This window comes from Mustelus asterias, chromosome 6, assembly GCF_964213995.1.
Source record: "Mustelus asterias chromosome 6, sMusAst1.hap1.1, whole genome shotgun sequence".
Classification (NCBI taxonomy): domain Eukaryota; kingdom Metazoa; phylum Chordata; class Chondrichthyes; order Carcharhiniformes; family Triakidae; genus Mustelus; species Mustelus asterias.
Genome location: NC_135806.1, coordinates 63,178,106 through 63,198,579, shown reverse-complemented (window position 1 = coordinate 63,198,579; position 20,474 = coordinate 63,178,106). Strand labels below are relative to the sequence as shown.

The window sequence follows — 20,474 nt, the reverse complement described above, 5'->3', positions numbered from 1 at the left end:
GGGTTGTCGTCACCAATCTGTCAGAAACCAAACTAAATATCACCAATAAAAAGGCAGTCTCGTGATTCCAGTTTTAAGCTAATTATTTGTGCTGCAGTCTGCTGTAACAGATTTTATAATATTTTTTACACTAATAGCTTAATTTTATGTTAATAAAATGTGCAATCTAAAGTGCCTGAGGGTATCATTTGAGAATTACTTCCATATTGGCAGTATTTTTATTCTGTGAGCCAGTTCCCAGTGTTCTTCCTGCCAAAGCAGCTTCCCTCATCTTTGGAGGCAGATTTGCCAAAGCAGTTTTATATGGGTCTACAAGCCTGCCACTGGGGTAAGGGGACCAAATTTCTGTGAAAATGCCAGGAGTCATTCAGGCACTGTCCCAACCCCTGGGCACCAATAGACCCTTCATAAGGAAATTGCCTCCCCTGCCCCAGTTAAGGTCTGAAATTTCAAATGTTTCCAGAGCTTCCATTGTGCTCGATTAGAATTATTAGGAAGTCAAAAAAAAAAGGTATCGCATTTACTTAGCGCTTTTCACAACCACAGGACATCTCAAAGTGCTTGACAGCAAATTAAGTAATTTGCAAGTGTAGTCACTGCTATAGGAAATGCAGCAGTCAATTTGCACTCAGCAAGCTCCCACAAGAAGCAGTGTTACAGTGACCAGGTATTCTACTTCTGTCATGCTGATTGACTGGACAACAGGGATAGCTCAGCTCCACCTCCAGTAACAAGTGCCTTGGGATCTCTTGCTGCCACCCAAGAGGGCACTGCAAAAGGCAGTGCAGCATTCCCTCTGTAATGTTCTGGCGTCTCAGCTTTGATATTTGTGCTAAAGACCTGAGCCGGAATTCTCCCATCCTGCCCGCCACTGGAATTTTAGTGGGCGGGTTGTGGAGAATGTCAGGCGGGAATTTCTGACTTTTAGACCAGCGCAGCCGGAGAATTCTATCCATGGAGTTGGATAGAGACTTGAAACAGGAACCTTGTGACTCAGAGGTGAGAATGCTACAAGCTGAGCCATGGTTGGTACACAACAATAGTGAACACAGAGTGGGTTTGGAACAGTGATTTAAAATCACAGGGAACTTGGGAGTGCCACTGCTCGGTACTGTACTGAAGTGTCAGCATTGGATCACTGGTACATTATTGTCTCTGAATCAGAAGACCGTGAGTTCAAGCCCATTTCAGGTCCAGAATATAACCTTTATTACAGTTTCTAAGAAGGTGTTGCAATTTTGGAGGTTCTGCCTTTCAGATGAAACATATATAAACTGAGGTTCCCTCACTTGGATGAACAATACGCCAAAGCATTATTTATAATACGTCCTGGCTATTATTTATTCCTCAATGAACTCCACCAACAAATAAATTGATTGGTCATTCATCTCATTGTTGTATGTAAATTGGCTGTCATATTTGTAAACAGTAAATACACTTAAAAAGTAATTCCGGAGTCACTGGATAGTGATTGTGGGAAAGAGCTTTGTCAGACTGTTCAACTCCTCCTTTCCCTATCCGAAAGCTGATGTGGCAATTGTGTAGCCCTTGAACTGCTGTTCCAGCTGAGATCAGTTCAGTCCAACTTGGTACCTTTCATTCACTGGGCCACTAGAGTATCCTTTATATTTTTTTTAAAGGTTAAATAAAATGTGGATAATATTTAACAAATTTTGCTGCTTTTATTAGATTGTGACCTTGGACTAAGAAACATTAAATTTATAAACAGCCTATTTGATGAACCTCTCATTCTTCAGTTTCAGTGAGTATTACAAATCTATACCCTGGCTGTGAAAATGTCAGTGTAAGGAGCCGCAGCATGATGTTTGAACCAAGTCTAACCAAAGGAGTGCTGCAAGCTTTTGTTTCACCAGCGCACAATCTACATTATGCAACTGATGACCAGTCCACTAAAGCTATAGACATACAACATGCTAATGTTAATGGTAAGAACTGACTACTTTACACCAGAATGGAAGACTCAGAACTCATAATCCTTTAACTGGCTGCTTACCTCCCCTGCTATTGAACGTGAAGCAATTTTTATACAAAAGATGCTTATTTAATGAGGCTTCTTTTTGAACTCCTGCTTTTTAGCTTTTGAACCGCATTGTTGGTGCATAAAATTGAATGGATGAAGCTGCATTTTGAAAGCATTAATTGCGTTTGCAGTACATCACTAATTTGAGGTTAATTCAACACTTGTCAAGTCCACAGTAAACCAATTTGTGATGCAAGTGCAGCAATTACAGTGACAGTTTATTTTAAAATGTTGTAGCATTTATTAAGTAAATGCTCCCCTGATGGTGAATAGCTAAACCATTTAATCAGCAAGAAACTAAACTAATTCCCACACAGACTGAGTTAGCTGACCTTAGCCAGCATAACTCATGGGATCTTTCAGTGATTGTCGGTAGAGATAGTTTAGGGAGAGGGAAATCAACCATTATTTAGGATGGTTGTGCAATGATCCCTGTTGGAAGCAAGCATGTTTGCAAAACTGGTACAGATATGTCATGGCTTGGGTGTGATGTAATCAACAATCAAGTAAACCTACAGGCAATTGTCATCAAAACTCACAGGAAAGTAGTTGCTTGAATATGTTGTCCGAGGTCAGGCAAACCATCCCAGCAAGAATCCGAACCTTCAAGAGAATGAACAAATACATCAACTTTGGAAACAGTATGCCAGTGCTTCAGTCCATACAATTGCCTTATGAGTTTTTCTTGATGGTTTCTCAACACTGTGCTTTCCTGTATGTGAGTTCATAGACCACTGCTTAATTCGGCACCTCCAAACTACTTTCCGCTGTTATTCCATTTTAACACTTGAAAATTAACTTGACCCCAGATTCCAACCAAAACAGTAAAGCAGCACTGTTACATTCCATGCATAATCATTAAAGGTTACATATTAAAATCAACACACAATACTGTACAATATATAAATGTGGAAGTACTTTGTAAAAATGTTGTTTTAATGAGAACATACATGTTCCAACACAATTTCTCAAAATTCCCTTTTCCAGGTACAGTGTAAGTGCCCCGTGGTGTGAGAGGAAGCTCTCTCTCTCTCCACCATTTCCTTGTCCCTATATGTCAGCTGAAGCCCTCTCGGCTTTTCCATTTCTTTGCTCCATCTTTTACACTCAGATCTCCATTCTTCCGAAGGCTGTTGAGGTACAGAACAGGGGAGCGCCAGGTCCTTTCAGTGAAGATCGACCACAAGCTGAGCATCAAAATCATAGAGACCCGACAGTGCAGAAAGAGGCCATTCAGCCCATTGAGTCTGCACCGACCACAACCCCACCCCAGGCCCCAACCCCACACAAATCTAGGAAAAAAGAGCAAGCGATGACAGAGAGTGAGAAAGGGAAGCAAACTGTTTGTAAGATCAACGAGCACACAGGATCCAGAGGGTTGGCGAGACTGTGATTACAGGGCCAATGAGCACAGAGAATGGGGTTGTAACGATGTGATTTGACGGATCGGCAAGCATAACGGAGGAGATGAAGCTGTAATTGGACAGTTGAGGTGAGAGGGAGAGGCTGGGAAGGAGGTACTGGAAGTTCCAGAGCTCCAGAGAGACTGCAGCTCCCAACACATCCCCAATGAATCAAGTGTTTCAGCTTCAACCACAAGCCTAGGCAGTGAATTCCAGACAACCATCACCCTCTGGGTGAAAAGGTTTTTCCTCATGTCCCTCTAATCCTTCTACCAACCACCTTAAATCTGTGCTCCGTGGTAACTGACCCCTCAGCCAGGGGAAAACTAGTCTTGTCAACCCTATCTAGGCCCCTCATAATTTTGTGCTCCGCAATAAGGTCACCCCTTCGTCTCCTCTGTTCTCAGGAAAGCAATTCTAGCCGATCCAATTTCTTCTAGAGCTGTAATTTCCAAGCCCTGGCAACATTCTTGAAAATCTCCTCTACCCTCTTTCCAGAGCAGTTATGTCCTTCCTGTAATGCGGTGACCAGAACTGTGCATAAAACTCCAGCTGTGGCCTAACCAGCATTTTATACCGTTTCATCATTACATCCTGCTTTTATATTCAATACGTGATCTAATGAACAAAAGCATTCCACGTGCTTTTTTGACTACCTTGTCCACCTGCCCTGCCCCCTTCAAAGACCCATGGACACATACTCCAAGTTCTCTCACTTCCTCTCAATATCTTCCAGTTTATTGATTATTCCATTGCTTTGCTTGCCCTCCCCAAATATATTAGCTCACACTTTTCCAGATCGAATTCCATTAGCCACTTCTCTGCACACTCAGCCAAACCATTGATATCATTCTGGAGTTGATAACTTATCCTCTTCACTAACACAGCCAATTTTTGTGTCATCTGCAAACTTCCCAATCATGTCACCCACATTTAAATCTAAATCGTTAATATACACATCAAATAGCAAGGACCCCAACACCTGAGCCCGATTACTGGAACCTGTTTTCCATCAATTTTAAAGAGTAAAGTAAGTTGGATTGTAAGACCCATGTGTCTTTTTAAAACTTATTGACGATCTCAGAATAATTGAAGCATTTGAATATCTTTTTTAGGTGTTGGTGATTTTAACGTCTGGGAGTTCTCTGGCAATCCTGCTTATTACTGCTGTTATGACTATTTTGCTGCAAATGATTCCACTGCTATCCACATGGTGCTTTTCAGTCTAGAGGAACCGTATGAAACGCAACTGAATCAAGTGACCTTTTGGCTCAATTCCCTCAAATCTCTTATCCCAGCAGAAGAGCCTTTAGGTAAGTTTTCAGCAATGCACTATTCAAGGAACACTTTCACTAGCCAATTATGATCGTAGAGAAAGGAAGCATCAGAACCATTCAAAATACGTTTACATCTTTAGGTGGAAGTTTAGTTAACTAGAAATACATTTTAATGATGGTCAAATGGTTTTTTCTTATCCTTGAAGTTTCTTTAGATTTTTTTTTAAAATCACACTTTGGTTAAGTGTATAAGCTACTGATTTCCTTAATGTTTCCTTATACAGTCTTCAATAAAAGGTAAGAGTAGGTTTATTTTTCTCCTTGCTGTGTACACCTAAAATATACTGAATATGTTTTAACCTGAAAACTAGCAGAACCACTGGGCGGATAGCATGTCTCCTTGGGTGCTGGAGGAATATCTATAGTTCAGAGGATACAGGGATGAAAAGACCCTCAGCTAGCAGTGAAGTTGCATTGATGTGGAAAAAAGCAATTGTACCGATATAGATTTTCTGTTTCGAGTTCAAGTTCCCAGCCATTCACAATCTACAGCGATAGCTTAGATGAAGGGACCGAGTGTCATGTACCTGCTGATACAAAGCTGGGTAGCAAAGTAAGCTGTGAGCAGGGCACAAGAACCTGAAAAGGGATTTAGATAGATTAAGTGAGTTGGACAGAAGATGGTAGGTGCAATATAATGCATTTATTCATTTTGGTTTAAAGAGTAGAAAAACAAAAATGGGCAGCACGGTGGCACAGTGGTTAGCACTGCTGTCTCGCAGCACCAGGGACCCGGGTTCAATTCTGGCCTTGGGTCACTTTGTGTGAAATTTGCACATTCTCCCTGTGTCTGCGTGGGTTTCCTCTGGGTACTCCGGTTTCCTCCCACAGTCCAGAGATGTGTGGGTTAGGTGGGTTGACCATGCTAAATCATCCCTTAGTGTCAGGGAGATTATTAGGGTAAATACATGGGGTTATGGGAATAGGGCCTGGATGGGATTGTTGCCAATGCAGGTTTGATGGACTGAACGGCCTCCTTTTTACACTGAATCTATAATTTAAAAAGTGAGCAACTATTAAATGTTGGTGTTGAAAGGGTTTGGGTATCAATGCCCCAGAATCAGAGTTAACATGCAGGTACAATGAGCAAGTAGGAAGACAAATGGTATGTTGGCCTTTATTGCAATGGGATTTGACTATAAGTATAAAGAAGTCCTGCTGCAATGATACAATTTGTTAAGTACTGTTTACAGTTTTGGAAGGAAATATTTTCTTTACAGAGGGTGCATAAAGGTTCATTAGCGTGATTCTGAGGATGAGAGGGTTGTAGAGGGAGAGATTGAGAAGAAAGAGTTTGAAAGAATGAGAAAAAAAGGACTGACCCAGCAGAGGTGTCGGCACAGTGATATACAGTCGGGAGGCAGTTGCCCTGGAAGTCCTCAACTTCGTCGCCAGACTCCAAGGAGTTGCATGGCATCAGGTTAAACATAGGGAATGAAACCTCCTGTTGACTACCACATGTCACACGCACCCCCCCTCTCCCCCAGCTGAAGAATCAGTATTCCTTCATGTTGACCACCACTTGGAGGAAGCAATGAGGGTGGCAAATGTTCAGAATGTACTCTGGGTGGAGACTTCAAAGTCCCATCGTCAAGAATGGCTTGGTAACACCATTTCTGATTAAGCTGCTAGATTGGGTCCGTGACAGTTGGTGAGGGAACCAACAAGAGGGAAAAACATCCTTGGCCGCATCCTAGCCAACCTGCCTGCTGCAGATACATTTGCCCATGGCAGTGTTGGTAGGAATGACCACCTCGGAATCTTTGTTGAGACAAAGTCCCATCTTCAGTTGGGGATGACCTTCACTGTGTTGTGTGGCACTCCCATCGTGCTGAATGGGATAGATTTTGAACAGATCTAGCAACTCGACTGGGCATCCATGAGGCGCTGTAGGCCACCAGCTGCTGCAAAATTGGACTCGATCACAATCTGTAACCTCATGGCCTAGCATAATCCCCACTCTACCATTACCACTAAGCCAGGGGATCAACCCTAGTTCAATGAAAAGCGTAAGAGGGCATGCCAGGAGCAACACCAGGCATACCTAAAAGTGAAGCATCAACCTGGTGAATAACAACACAGGACTGCTTGCTTGCCAAATAGCAAGAGCAGCAAATAATAGACAAAATTAAGCGATTCCACAACCAATAGATCAGATCTAAGCTCTGCAGTCCTGCCACATTCAATTCTGAATGGTCGTGGGCAATTAAACAACTTAGTGGAGGTGGAGGCTCCACAAATATCTCCAACCTCAGTGATGAGGGAACCTAAACAGGATGTGTTTTTTTTTGCAGAGCAGTTGGATCAGTTTGTAAATATTACCACAGGTGGTAAAATTAAATTTAAAATTTCCAATTGTAAAGTACTCACACGGAATTACTCTAGAGAGACTTTGAAGTTGGAGATAATATACATATCACGGAGATAATATACACCGCTTTTCATTTTCTGGCAGATGGCATTCAATATAGTGCCACACAACAGACTTCTGTCAAAAGTTACAGCTCATGAGATAAAAGAGACAGTAGCAACATGGACAGAAAATGGCTAAGTAATAGGAAACGGTAATAATGATGTGGAGATGCCGGCGTTGGACTGGGGTGGGCACAGTAAGAAGTCTCTCAACACCAGGTTAGAGTCCAACAGGTTTATTTGGAATCACGAGCTTTCGAAGCGCTGCTCAGGTTCATCGTTCACCTGTTGAAGGAGCAGCGCACTGAATGCTCGTGATTCCAGATAAACCTGTTGGACTTTAACCTGGTGTTGTGAGACTTCTTACTAGGGTAATAATGGTCAATGGATATTTTTCCAGCTGGAGGAAGTGGAGTGGTTGGTAGTGGAGTTTCCCCAGTGGTCGCTATTGGGACCCTTGTTTTTCCTGATATATATTAATGATCTAAATTTTTGTGTACAGGCTGCAATTTTGAAGTTTGGGGATAATGCAAAACTTGGAAGTATTGTAAACTGTGAAGAGGACAGTGTAGAACTTTAAAAGGATGCAGACAAGTTGGTGGAGTGGACAGCTAGGTGGCAGATGAAATTCAGTGCAGAGGTGTGAAGTGGTGCATTTGGTAGGAAGAACATGGAGGGACAATATAAAATAAGGGGTACAATTTTTAAGTGGATGCAGGAGCAGAGGGACCTGCGTGTCTCTGTGCATAGATCAGTGAAGTTGACAAGACAGGTGGAGAGAACAGAAAATAAAGCAATAAAGCCTGTGCTTTATTAATACGGCCATAGAGTACAAGAGCAAGGAGGTTATGTTGAAGGACACTAGTTAGACTTCAGCTGGAATATTGTGTACAGTTCTGGGCACCACCCTATAGGAATGATCTGAACGCATTTGAGAGTGTGCAGAAGAGATTTACAAGAAATGTTCCAGGGATGAGAAACATCAGTTATGAAGATAGATTGGAGAGGTTGGACTCCTTGGAGCGAAGAAGGCTAAGAGAAGATTTGATGGAGGTGTTCAAAATCATGGGGGGTGGTGGTGGGGCGTTTGGACAGATTAGAATGGGAAATGCTGTTCTCGCTCATAAAAGGATCATGAACCAGAGAGCACAGATTTAAAGTGATTTGCAAAAGAAGCAAATGTGATTTGAGAAAAAACCTTTTCACACACTGAGTATTTCAGATCTGGAACGCACTGCCTGGAAAGGTGATGGAGGCATTAAAGAGGGCATTAGATAATTATTTGAATGGAAACAATGTGCGAGGATATGGGGAAACGACAGGAGAATGGCACCAAGTCATAATGCTCATTTGGAGAGCTGGTGCAAACACAATGGGCCGAATGGCCTCCTTCTGTGCCGTAACAATTGTGTGATTCTGTGATACAATGTGGAAAATATGAAGTTATCCACGTTGGTATGAAAAACAGGAGGGTGTGGGGGTTGTTAACCATTTAAGACTGAGATGAGGAAGAATTTCTTCATTCAGGAGGCAGTGAATCTTTCAAATTCTGTATCCCAGAAGGCTATGGCAGCTCACCTATTGAATATGTTCAAGATAGACATCAGTAGATGTCTAAATAATAAGGACGACAAGGGATATGCGAGATAGTGTGAGAAAATGACACTGAGGTAGACGATTAGCCATGATCTAGACTCCCTACAATGCAGAAGGAGGCCATTCGGCCCAGCGAGCGCAGCAACCGCAATCCCACCCAGCCCTATCCCGTAACCCCACATATTTATCCTGCTGACACTAGGGTTAATTTAGATGGCCAACCAATCTAACCCACACATCTTTGGACTATGGGAGGAAACCGGAGCACCCGGAGGAGGAAACCCACGCAGACACTGGGAGACTGTGCAAACTCCACACACACACTGACCCGAGGCCGGAATTGAACCCGGGTCCCTGGCGCTGTGAGGCAGCAGTGCTAACCACTGCGCCATCGTGCCGCCTTAGTTGAATGGTTGAAGCAGGCTCGAGGAGCCAGATGGCCTAATCCTGCTCCTATTTCCCATATTCCTATGTCTGAACAATGTTGTTCAAGATTTTATTAACAAATTTCCACTATGAATTTATGTACTTGTAGGACTGATGAGTGAGTTTAAAAAAAAGTTTTCCAAATGTTATAACTTCAAATGCTGAATGTTCTGTGGCCACTTTGTGATAATTGGTCTCCCGAAATGTATACACCTCATGTTGCTGATCTCACAGATGCACAAAAGTAAGGGTGTTACGCTTCAGTTATACAGGGCAATGGTGAGACCGCATCTTGAATTGTGTGTGCAGTTTTGGTCTCCTTATTGAAGGAAGGATGTAAATGCTTAGGAGGTGGTTCAAAGGAGGTTTACTAGATTGATACCTGGAATGAGTTGGTTGTCCATTGAGGATAGGTTGGAAAGACTGGGCTGGTTTCCACTCGAGTTTAGAAGAGTGAGGGGTGACTTGATTGAAGTACAAGATCCTAAATGGTCTTGACAAGGTAGATGTGGAAAGGATAATTCCTCTTGTGGGTGAGTTCAGAGCTAGAGGACACTGTTTTAAAATTAAGGGTCCACCCTTATAGGTCAAAGATAAGGAGATTTTTTTTCTCTGAGTTGTGCAAATTTGGAACTCGACCTCAGAAGGTGGTGGAAACGGGGATCACTGAATATTTTTCAGGCAGAGGTTGATAAATTCTTGTTTGTCAAGGATCAAAGAGGTTTACAGCATGGAAACAGGCCCTTCAACCCAACTTGTCCATGCCACCCTTTTTTTTAAACTACTAAGCTAGTCCCAGTTTCCCACGTTTAGTCCTTATCCCTCTATACCCAACTTATCCATGTAACTGTCTAACTGCTTTTTAAAAGACAAAATTGTACCCGCCTCTACTACTGCCTCTGGCAGCTCGTTCCAGACACTCACCACCCTCTGCATGAAAAAATTGCCCCTCTGGATCCTTTTGTATCTCTCCCCTTCACCTTAAACCTATGTCCTCTAGTTTTAGACTCCGCTACCTTTGGGAAAAGATATTGACTATCTACCTTGTCTATGCCACTCATTATTTTATAGACCTCTATAAGATCCCCACCAAGTCAGCTACACTCCAAGGAAAGAAGTCCCAGTCTATCCAGCCTTTCCTTATAACTCAAACCATCAAGTCCCGGTAGCATCCTAGTAAATCTTTTCTGCACTCTTTCTAGTTTAATAATATCCTTTCTATAATAGGGTGACTAGAACTGTACACAAATCAAAGGTTGTCGGGACTAGATGGGAATGTAGAACTCAACATTTTATTGAATGACAGAGCAGGCTCGAGGGGCCAAATGGCCTACCTCTGCTCCTATTTTACATGCTCGTGTTGTGTGATATTAACGCGACCAAATTTTCAGCACAAGCTTTTTCTGAGAGAGGGAGAATTTATGCCGATTTGACAGAGTTCAGCAGCGACATGGTTCATCGCCCTCCCCTGCTGTGACATTGCTACAGCTACACTGTGAAAATCTTATGTATTCTGAATAAGTGTTACAAATATCAGCAATTACTCCCTATAAAATCTTTTAAAACCTTCACTATTTTGGCTCTTTTCCAATAAATAAAAAAATAATTCCTGTGAAGCAGCAAACTTGAAGTTTTTTATTTGTTTCTTCAGATTTCAAAAGCTGGATTTAAATTATGAAAGGAATGTCAATGTATCAAGGGAAAACTTTGTGTTTTGCTTTGCTACGTTCAAGTTAAACTTGTGTACCTCTTCTCAAGATGTAAAGTAGTCCTGTTGCTGGCCATATGGTCTTTGTCTAAAGTTACACTGAATTCAAAGCTTAATGGCCTTCGGAATGTCCTTTAGGGAAGGAAATCTGCCATCCTTACCTGGCCTGGCCCACATGTAACTCCAGAGCCATAGCAATGCGGTTGACTCTCAAATACCCTCCAAGGCAACTAGAAATGGACACTAAATGCTGGCCAGCCAGCGATGCCCATGTTCCACAAATGAATAAAAATAAATCATGGAAAAGTACTGCACAGAGGAAGGCCATTCAGCCCATTGAGAGCAGGCACAGACACAAAGAGGAAGCCATTTGGGTCCACGCTTCTGCTCTTTCCCCATATTCCTGCAATGTTTCTCCTGCAAGTATTTGACCAATGACCTTTTTGAAGGCTACTAGTGAATCTATATCCACCACCCTATCAAGTAGTGCTTTCCAAATCCTAACCACACATTGTGAAAATAATAAGGTTTTTCTTAAATTGCCATTGCTTCTTTTGTCAATTATTTCACTATTGTGAAGGTTTAAAAATATGAAGTGGAAAAGCTGATGGTACTTGATTGGATGTTTAACTTGTATCAGAGTGTGATGGTGTAAATAGGTATGGTTTGTCATTTAATGTAATTGTCCTTTGACCCATCCAGAGGGGAAACAGCAGTAAATTGAAATCAATTAGGATTTCCTCTTGCAGCCAACTACTGGTAATAAATCGGTGTGGACACTAAGAAAGGACATTAAAGCAGAAACCGCTGGAAAACCTCAGCATGTGTGGCAGCATCTGTGGAGAACCGAACAGAGTTAACATTTCAAATCTAAAATAACTCATCAGAACCCAGACCTGCTGAGCTTTTCCCGGCATCTTCTGTTTTTATTTCAGATTTCCAGCATCTGTCTTCTTTTTCCTTTATATTAATAAGAAAGGGAATGGACCAAATAGAGAAATAATAATATATTTGATCATTTTTCCAGCCTCACATGAAGGATTTACCGTAACAGCATTATTTGGCCCATCAAATTCATTTCTGTAGAAAACCAACTCTCCCTTTATACCATCTAGCTGCAGTGTGAACTTCTCCCTTCAATGATATGTTACAGTTGGACGTAGCACTCTGATAGATGAGGCAAAGCCAGCCATGGTTTATATTCCGAATCACCATTCAGTGAGCTCTGTTGACAGAATGGGGTGGTACAGTGGTTAGCACTGCTGCCTCACAGTGCCAGGGATCCGGGTTTGATTCCCGGCTTGGTCTGCACATTCTCCCCGTATCTGCATGGGTTTCCTCAGGGTACTCCGGTTTCCTCCCACAGTCCCAAAGACGTGCTGGTTAGGTGCATTGGCCATGCTAAATTCTCCCTCAGTGTAACCCGAACAGGCGCCGGAGTGTGGCAACTAGGAGATTTTCACAGTAACTTCACTGCAGTGTGAATGTAAGTCCACTTGTGACTAACAAAATAAGTAATACGTAGATATTGAATAGGCAGGGAATTGGCATTGGCTGCAATACTTCCTTCCCCTGGTGAGGTGTGTCGACCCTGATGTGAATAATAACTCCTTGTATCGGCTACTGGAGGGCAACTGACCAAAACCCCTACAAGGGATAAACTGCAACAACTTGCATTTATATAATGTCTTTTAATGCAGAGAGTCTATCTCCCCACTTCACAGGGAAGGTGCAAATATCAGACAGAAACAATTGTTTAAAAGCATTGTTGAAATGATAGGTAAGAGACTGTTGAAAGTGGGTAGAGAGTTAGCAAAGTGAAACAGAGTTCAGGGAGAGAGTTGGAGTGAGTACACTTATGATGCTAATGACAGGTGGAAGAGATCCACAGGAGGCCTGCAGCAGATGACTAGATGACATTGTTGAAAGAGGTTGAAAGAATGAGCAGGGGAGATCCAGGGAGAGATTTGTTAATGAGGACAAGAATTCTGATTCCAGTAGATTTGGAGGTCAGCAGCAGTGGAGGTCGGTTATGACTAAGAAGATAAATGAATGGAACTGCAGGACAAGTTGTGAGCGATATATCTTTGAGTGAAGTTAACTTAGGTGGTTCTTGGGATGGTGAGTTTTGGAGAAGTCAAACTTGAAGGGAATGGCTGTGCCCCCTCCCCCAGTAAGAAGTTTAACAACACCAGGTTAAAGTCCAACAGGTTTATTTGGTAGCAAAAGCCACACAAGCTTTCGGAGCTCTTAGCCCCTTGGCTAAGAAGGGGCTAAGAGCTCCGAAAGCTTGTGTGGCTTTTGCTACCAAATAAACCTGTTGGACTTTAACCTGGTGTTGTTAAACTTCTTACTGTGTTTACCCCAGTCCAACGCCGGCATCTCCACATCCCCCTCCCCCATCCAGCATAAGGTCAGAAGTGGGAATGTTCGCTGATGTTCAGTTGGATTTTCAATTCCTTCAAAAATCAAGCAGTCGATGCTGCTATAAAACATGACTTGGCCAACATTCAGACTTGGGACTGATAACTGTCAGGTGATATTCATGCTACACAAGTGACCGACAATTAACACCCCCAATGATACAATCTCACTACCTCTCCTTGACATTCATAGCATTAACATCACTGCATTCCCCCACCATCAGTATCCTGTGGGTCACCATTAACCGGAAAGTTAACAGGATCCGCCATATAAATACTGACTACAAGAGGAGCTCAGAGGGTCGGCGGTGAATAACTCATCTTCTAAAATCTGTCCATCATCTACTAGGCACAAGTCAGGAGTGTGATGGAATACTTTCAATAAGCCGAGATAAATGAAGCTCAACACCATCCAGGACAAAACAGCCTGCTTGATTGGCACCCAATTAGTTTTCCTCCACTATCTGCGCACAGTGACAGCAGTGTGTACCATCTATAAGATGCACTGTGGCTACTAGCCAAGGCTCCTTCAACAGCTCTTTCCAAACATACAAACGCTACCATCTAAAATGGACAAGGGTAGCAGGTGCATAAGAATGCCAATATCTCAAGAGTTTCCCTCCAATTCACATCCACTCCTGATTTGGAAATATATCATTATTAGTTCAGGAGCGGCACGGTGGCACAGTGGTTAGCACTGTTGCCTCACAGCGCCAGGGACCCAGGTTCAGTTCCGGCCTCGGGTGATTGCGTGGAATTTGTACATTCTCCCCGTATCTGCGTGGGTTTCCTCCGGGTGCTCCAGTTTCCTCCCACAGTCCAAAGATGTGCAGGTTAGGTTGATTGGCCATGCTAAATTGACCATTCGTGTCAGGAGGATTAGCAGGGTAAATGCATGGGGTTACGGGGATAGGACCTGGGTGGGATTATGGTTGGTTCAGGCTCGATGGGCTGAATGGCCGCGTCCTGCACTGTAGGGATTCTATGATTTCAGTCCAAATCCTGGCACTCCCTACTGAACAGCACCATGATGCGTCTACCTGGACTGCAGCAGTTGAAGAAAGGAGCTCACCACCACCTCACCCTCGCTAACAATACCCACATCCCATGAATTAATAAAAAAGACTGGTTAAGGGTATCAGCAACAAGTGGGATGAAAGAAGGGCACAGGTAGGTAATTTTGCAGAAGTAGAAGTGTTGGTCACAGATAATGAATGTGGCACAGGCTCCAGTCAGCCTGAGATTACAGCCGTACAGAGAGTGCGTAGTAATTTTACAAGATGGATTTGTCTTGAAACTGCAGGAAGTTGTAGACTGTGTGGGACAAGCAGGACAGCAGAGAGGTAGAGCATTTCGAAAGAAAAATTCGTGTTGGGGAGAAATATTCTTTCTAATCACCTAATACCTATAGAGCCAAGCTGTAAACTGGATTCACAGTTTGATTACATCTATGTTCCAACATAGAAATTTCATACCATCCCCAGCAGATGGCACTAAAGAGCCATTAAAATGAATCATGTTATATGCCATATAGTGTCAAAGCTCTATGCCTTTGTGAGACACATGTAAATCATTACCAACATTTTATAGAAACCCTACAGTGCAGAAGGAGGCCATTCGGCCCATCGAGTCTGCACCGACCACAATCCCACCCAGGCCCTACCCCACATATTTTACCTGCTAATCCCTCTAACCTACGCATCTCAGGACTCTAAGGGGCAATTTTTAACCTGGCCAATCAACCTAACCCGCACGTCTTTGGACTGTGGGAGGAAACCGGAGCACCCGGAGGAAACCCACGCAGACACGAGGAGAATGTGCAAACTCCACACAGACAGTGACCCGAGCCGGGAATCATTTTACATGCGTCTCATTTTGGGATTTACAACTGCCGTTTCCAAATTTGCATTAATCATAGAATTCTTACAACACAGAAGAGGCCATTCGGCCCATTGAGTCTGTACCGACCACAGTCCCACTCAGGCCCTATTCCCTTTACCCCACGTATTTATCCTGCTAATCCCCTGACTCTAGGGTCAATTTATCATGGCCAATCATGATACCCACACATCTAACCCACACTGTGGGAGGAAACCGGATCACCCAGAGGAAACCCCCACAAACACAGGGAGAAAGTGCAAACTCCACACGGGCAGTGATCCAAGGCCAGAATTGAACCCGAGTCCCTGGCGGTGAGGTGGCAGTGCTAACCACCGTGCCACCCTATCAATCCTTCCAATCCTTTCAAACCTTGGAATTGAAATAGAAAAGTTAATAATGAAGAGAACTGATTGACTGAGACTTTATGGACCAGATTGCCAGAAAAGTTTGAGTCTTTCTATACCACAGCCATTATTTTGGTAATGTTGTTAATCAGTTACACCTAGCTTGTTCTTCAAATTAATAGATTTCCAATTAACAAAACTAAATTGCAACCATTTAACCATTGTGTCTACAAACTCATGCTTTTTTTTGTAAAATCTGTGCAGAGGTGACTGTAAGACAAGTCTAGACACTTGGGGTGGGATTTTACAGCCTTGCCCGTCCCAAAACCGTAAACTCCCATCCGAGATCAATGGATCTCCCCATAGTCTGCCCCTCGCCCGCTCCGATTCACGGTAAAATTCAGGCCTTAATGTTTAATAAAATGATATACTTCTCCTTAAATATCACTGGCTTTAGACATCCGCATGTTCCTCACATCGAGATTTCTAAATATTTCCTGGCTGAAAAGTACTAACGACTGAAGGAAAGTTGAAAGCTGCCCTTGGGAAATTTGGAAATGAAAGGTAACAGTAAAACTGGTCGTCTAGACCTTAAAATGTAACTCCCATATTCACGGTGTCAGTACTACTGATTTTACTGGGATTTGAACATTTTTTGCTTTTTTCTTTTCCCTGCTGAGCTCTGGCAAACATTTTCAAAGGTTCCAATATTTTGTTACGGTAAAATCCAAACCTCTAGAGTATTTACTTTTTACATGTCGATTCTTTCTTTGATGATAAACCTTGAACTTTTCACCTCAACTTGGAAATACTGTCACTGGGAACTAACGCTGTTTCCTTGGTAAAAGTCTTACACTGTGGCTCCAGTGGGTAGCTCATCTGTGTGGAATGAATAGTACACATGATGCATTAAAAAATGGGTTGAACTTGAAATAAACGTAAAATGAATGATCAATCTGCTTTATGTTTATTCTGACAGTGATTTCTTTTCCCGATAGCATTTGGCGGAAAGCTGAAAAATCCTTTGCAGGTTATTCTTGTTGCCACCCATGCAGATATTGTAAACTGTCCCCGTTCATTTGGAGGGGAATTTGATTATGACAAAGATCTAACCCTCCTAAAAGAAATAAAAAGTAGGTAAGTAGTCAAAGTCGTCTGAACGGCCTTTTAAAGATTCCGCTTTCCTTTGGTGCTCCATCGATTTCCAGCTTGGTTCAGTCACTTTCACCGGCAAATTTGTAGGTTTCAGCCCCAGTGCAGGATTTGAGCACAGAATCCAGGCCAGCACTCCGATTAGTACTGTGGGAGTTCTGTATTATTGGAGGCGGCATTTATAAGAGAAGGCATAAGCAGAAGCACCCATCTGATCCCAGGTACTGTTCGAAGAAGAGTTCACAAGCAACTCTCCTCCTTGTGTCCAAATCAACCTTTGTCCCCGGACCAACACCACAAAAAAAATTAAATATTCATTTATCTGCCTGCTCTTTGTGGAATCTTGCTGTGCTCAAAGCATCTGTTGCATTTGCCTACTCAAGTGTCTGTAATTCATAGAAAGAAGAAATCATAGAAATCATAGAAACCCTACAGTGCAGAAGGAGGCCATTCGGCCCATCGAGTCTGCACCGACCACAATCCCACCCAGGCCCTACGCCCACATATTTACCCGCTAACCTACACATCCCAGGACTCTAAGGGGCAATTTTTTTTTTTTTAACCTGACCAATCAACCTAACCCGCACATCTTTGGACTGTGGGAGGAAACCGGAACACCCGGAGGAAACCCACGCAGACACGAGGAGAATGTGCAAACTCCACACAGACAGTGACCCGTGCCGGGAATCGAACCTGGGACCCTGGAGCTGTGAAGCAGCAGTGCTAACCACTGTGCTACCGTGCCGCCATACATACAATCAAATTCCTTTGAAGTGCTCTGAGAACTGTAATAATAATCACTGGAGAATGGCCTGCAAAAGTTGCTTAGTAGTGACCTGCTACAGGAAGATGATTTCCCTGGAATTGGCAATGAGAACCTTTTGTTCGTACTTTTCCAGTGGAAACCTCCACTGTTATGGTGGTAACTGCATAAACTATGACTGGAGCCGCTACTAATTATAAAAATGAGAAATTGTTTCACTTTTGGAGGTACGGTGCCATGGTGAAAAAGCTTGGAACAGGCCAGCACCATCAAAGCAATCTCAGTGATGACTGGTGGCAGTAACAATATTTAGTCTTGAACAAAACGTTGTGACTGCTCGAATCCAAGAATTACTATCCAGAGTTTCTCACTAACAGCCAGTTTGTTTTTGCTTTTTTAAAACATTTATCATATTTAATTAGAATCCCTACATTGCAGAAGGAGGCCATTCGGCCCATCGAGTCTCCATCAACTCTGACAGCATCTTACCCAGCCCCCCCCTTCCCCATCCTATCCCCGTAGTTTCATTAATTTACCCTACTAATCCCCCTAACCTACACATCTTTGGACACAAAGGGGCAACTTGGCATGGCCAATCCACCTAACCTACACATCTTCGGAGCACCTGGAGGAAACCCACGCAGACATTGGGGGAACGTGCAAACTCCACACAGACAGTCACCCAAGGCTAGAATCAAACCCAGGTGCCTGGCACTCTGAGGCCGCAATGCTAACCACTGTGCCATTGTGTCGTGGTGGCACTAAACATCTTAGCTGTGTAATTTTGTTCGAAGTGTATTTATATTTGATTGTCCTGGGTGGGAGCTGGGGTCCTGTTATTTCAGTATTGCTGCCAGTAGCACGAAACCTTCTTCTAAAATTTGCTGATAAATTGTACTATGCCAATGCTGTCATTTTTATAACTGCTTTGTACATTCCTAGGTTTGGAAACGATATGCAGATATCTGATAGATTATTTGTGCTGGATGCTGGTGCATCTGGATCTAAGGACATGAAGCTGCTGCGAAATCACCTGCTTGAGTTACGGAATTGCATTCTTTCTGTAAGTAAGCTGTACTGTGTACTGTATAAATGGGAAATAGTAATGGAGTCATTGAGGTTTACAGCATGGAAACAGGCCCCTAAAAATGTTTTAAGAAAGGGGCGAGGAGATTTCTAGTAACTACAGACTGATCAGTTTAACATCAGTGGCAGGTTAGGTTTTAAGGAATAATAATTGACCAAAGAATAAACGGGCATTTGGAGAGGTTTGAGTTGATTAAGAAGAGACGGCGCTAATTTGTAAAAGGCAGAATACGTTTGACTCATCATTGAATTTCTTTTGAAGTTATGGAGAAGGTGGAGGAGGGAAATCGGATCCAAATGAATTTTTAAGGAAGCATTGGATAAAGTATTACATAAATGCAAAACTGAGGTTCATGGAATTGGAGGATCAATCCCTGTTTGGACTTACAAAAAGGCTTAAGGACAGAAAACAGTCATGTTAAAAGTGGTTGTTTTTCTGATTGGCAGACGGTAGACAGTGGTGTTTCCCAAGGCTCAGCTGAGACCATTGCTTTTTGTATGTATGCAGGTGACTTGGATGTTGAAGCATGAGCAAAATTTCAAAACAATACCAAACTCTGAGGAGTGACAAATAGTGAGGATAAGACCATAAGAGATAGGAATAGGCCATTTGGCCCCTTGAGTCTGCTCCGTCATTCAATAAGATCATGGCTGATCCGACATTCCTGGCATTCACTTTGTTGCCCTTTCCCCTTAACCCTTGATTCCCTTACTGATCAAAAATCTATCTCAGCCTTAAATATACACAAGAAGGCCTCTGCCCACACGTCTCTCTGTGGCAAGGAGTTCCAAACACATACAATCCTCTGAGAGAAGAAATTCCTCCTCATCTCAGTCTTAAATTGGCACCCCCTTATTCTGAGATTATGTCCTCTGGTCTTAGACACTCCATAAGGGGAAACATCCTCTCAGCATTTACCCTGTCAAACCCCCTGAGAATCTGATATGTTTCAATGAGATCACCTCTCATTTTTCTAAATTCCAATGAGTAGAGCCTCAACCTATTTAACCTTTCCTCATAAGACAATTCCTCCATACTGGGGATCATCCTAGTGAACCTTCTCTGAACTGCCTCCAATGAAATAATGGGTCGATTCTCCCAGCCCAATGTAGCGGCTTTAGAGGCGCAGTGGGCTGGGTGACTTGAGCGGAGGCTGTTTAGTGGGCTTCTCACTGGGCACCACAGCCTTCACGAGTCTCCAGCCGCCGGATTTCCGACATTGTCAACTCTGCGTCAGAAATCGTTGCGGAGCTGTATAAATTATGCAAATGAAGATTTTAATACCATTAGTGGGCCCGGGCCACTCCCCAAGGGGGTTTCACTCCAGCTGGGTTTATAATAGCTCCCCACTACCCACTAACGGGGAGCTGGCGGCCTGACCTCGTTGGAACGAAGGAGGGCCCTGGAAGTCCCCAGGAGGTCGTGGGTAAGGGGGGGTGCCCCTGGGCTTTTCCAGCCTGGCCTTGACAGCCTGGCCCCCTGGCACTGCCCACGGGGCAAAGTGGCAATACCCAAGGTGCACCATGGGCACTGGGCATCGGGCAGTGCCAAGGAGGTCAGGCCTATTGGGGGGGGGGGGGTGGGGCCACTGGAGGGTCAGATCGGTGCGGGTGGGGGGTGTCCCACTGCCACCGTGCACTTGGCAGTGACAGAGGGAGGGAAACTGGCCTTCGGGGTGGAGGGTTGGCCTGCCCTGGGGGCTTTGGGGGTCGGCACTATGGAGGAGGTCGGGAGATCGGGATTGCCGTGGGTTGGGGTGGATGAGGCTAGCCAGGACACGTCCGGGAGGCCAGCGATCAGGCCATGGGAGGGTCGGAGTGATGTAGGGGTCATGGGACTGGTCGGCGATCAGGAGGCCGGCAGTGCAGGCCACTTATCATGCGCTGATCCCGGCGCTGACA

The 20,474-nt window shown here is 43.6% G+C and overlaps 1 protein-coding gene across 2 annotated transcripts in view; it reads left to right on the top strand.

The window, feature by feature from the left end:
- Nucleotides 1–20,474, top strand: part of dapk1 (death-associated protein kinase 1) — a 203,006-nt gene that overhangs the window by 162,146 nt on the left and 20,386 nt on the right. For both annotated transcript variants that reach the window (XM_078214417.1, XM_078214418.1), the window contains exons 21-24: nucleotides 1,758–1,946; nucleotides 4,560–4,757; nucleotides 16,570–16,708; nucleotides 18,429–18,549. In XM_078214417.1, coding sequence (XP_078070543.1) covers nucleotides 1,758–1,946; nucleotides 4,560–4,757; nucleotides 16,570–16,708; nucleotides 18,429–18,549 — 647 coding nt within the window. The remainder of the gene's footprint in view (nucleotides 1–1,757; nucleotides 1,947–4,559; nucleotides 4,758–16,569; nucleotides 16,709–18,428; nucleotides 18,550–20,474) is intronic.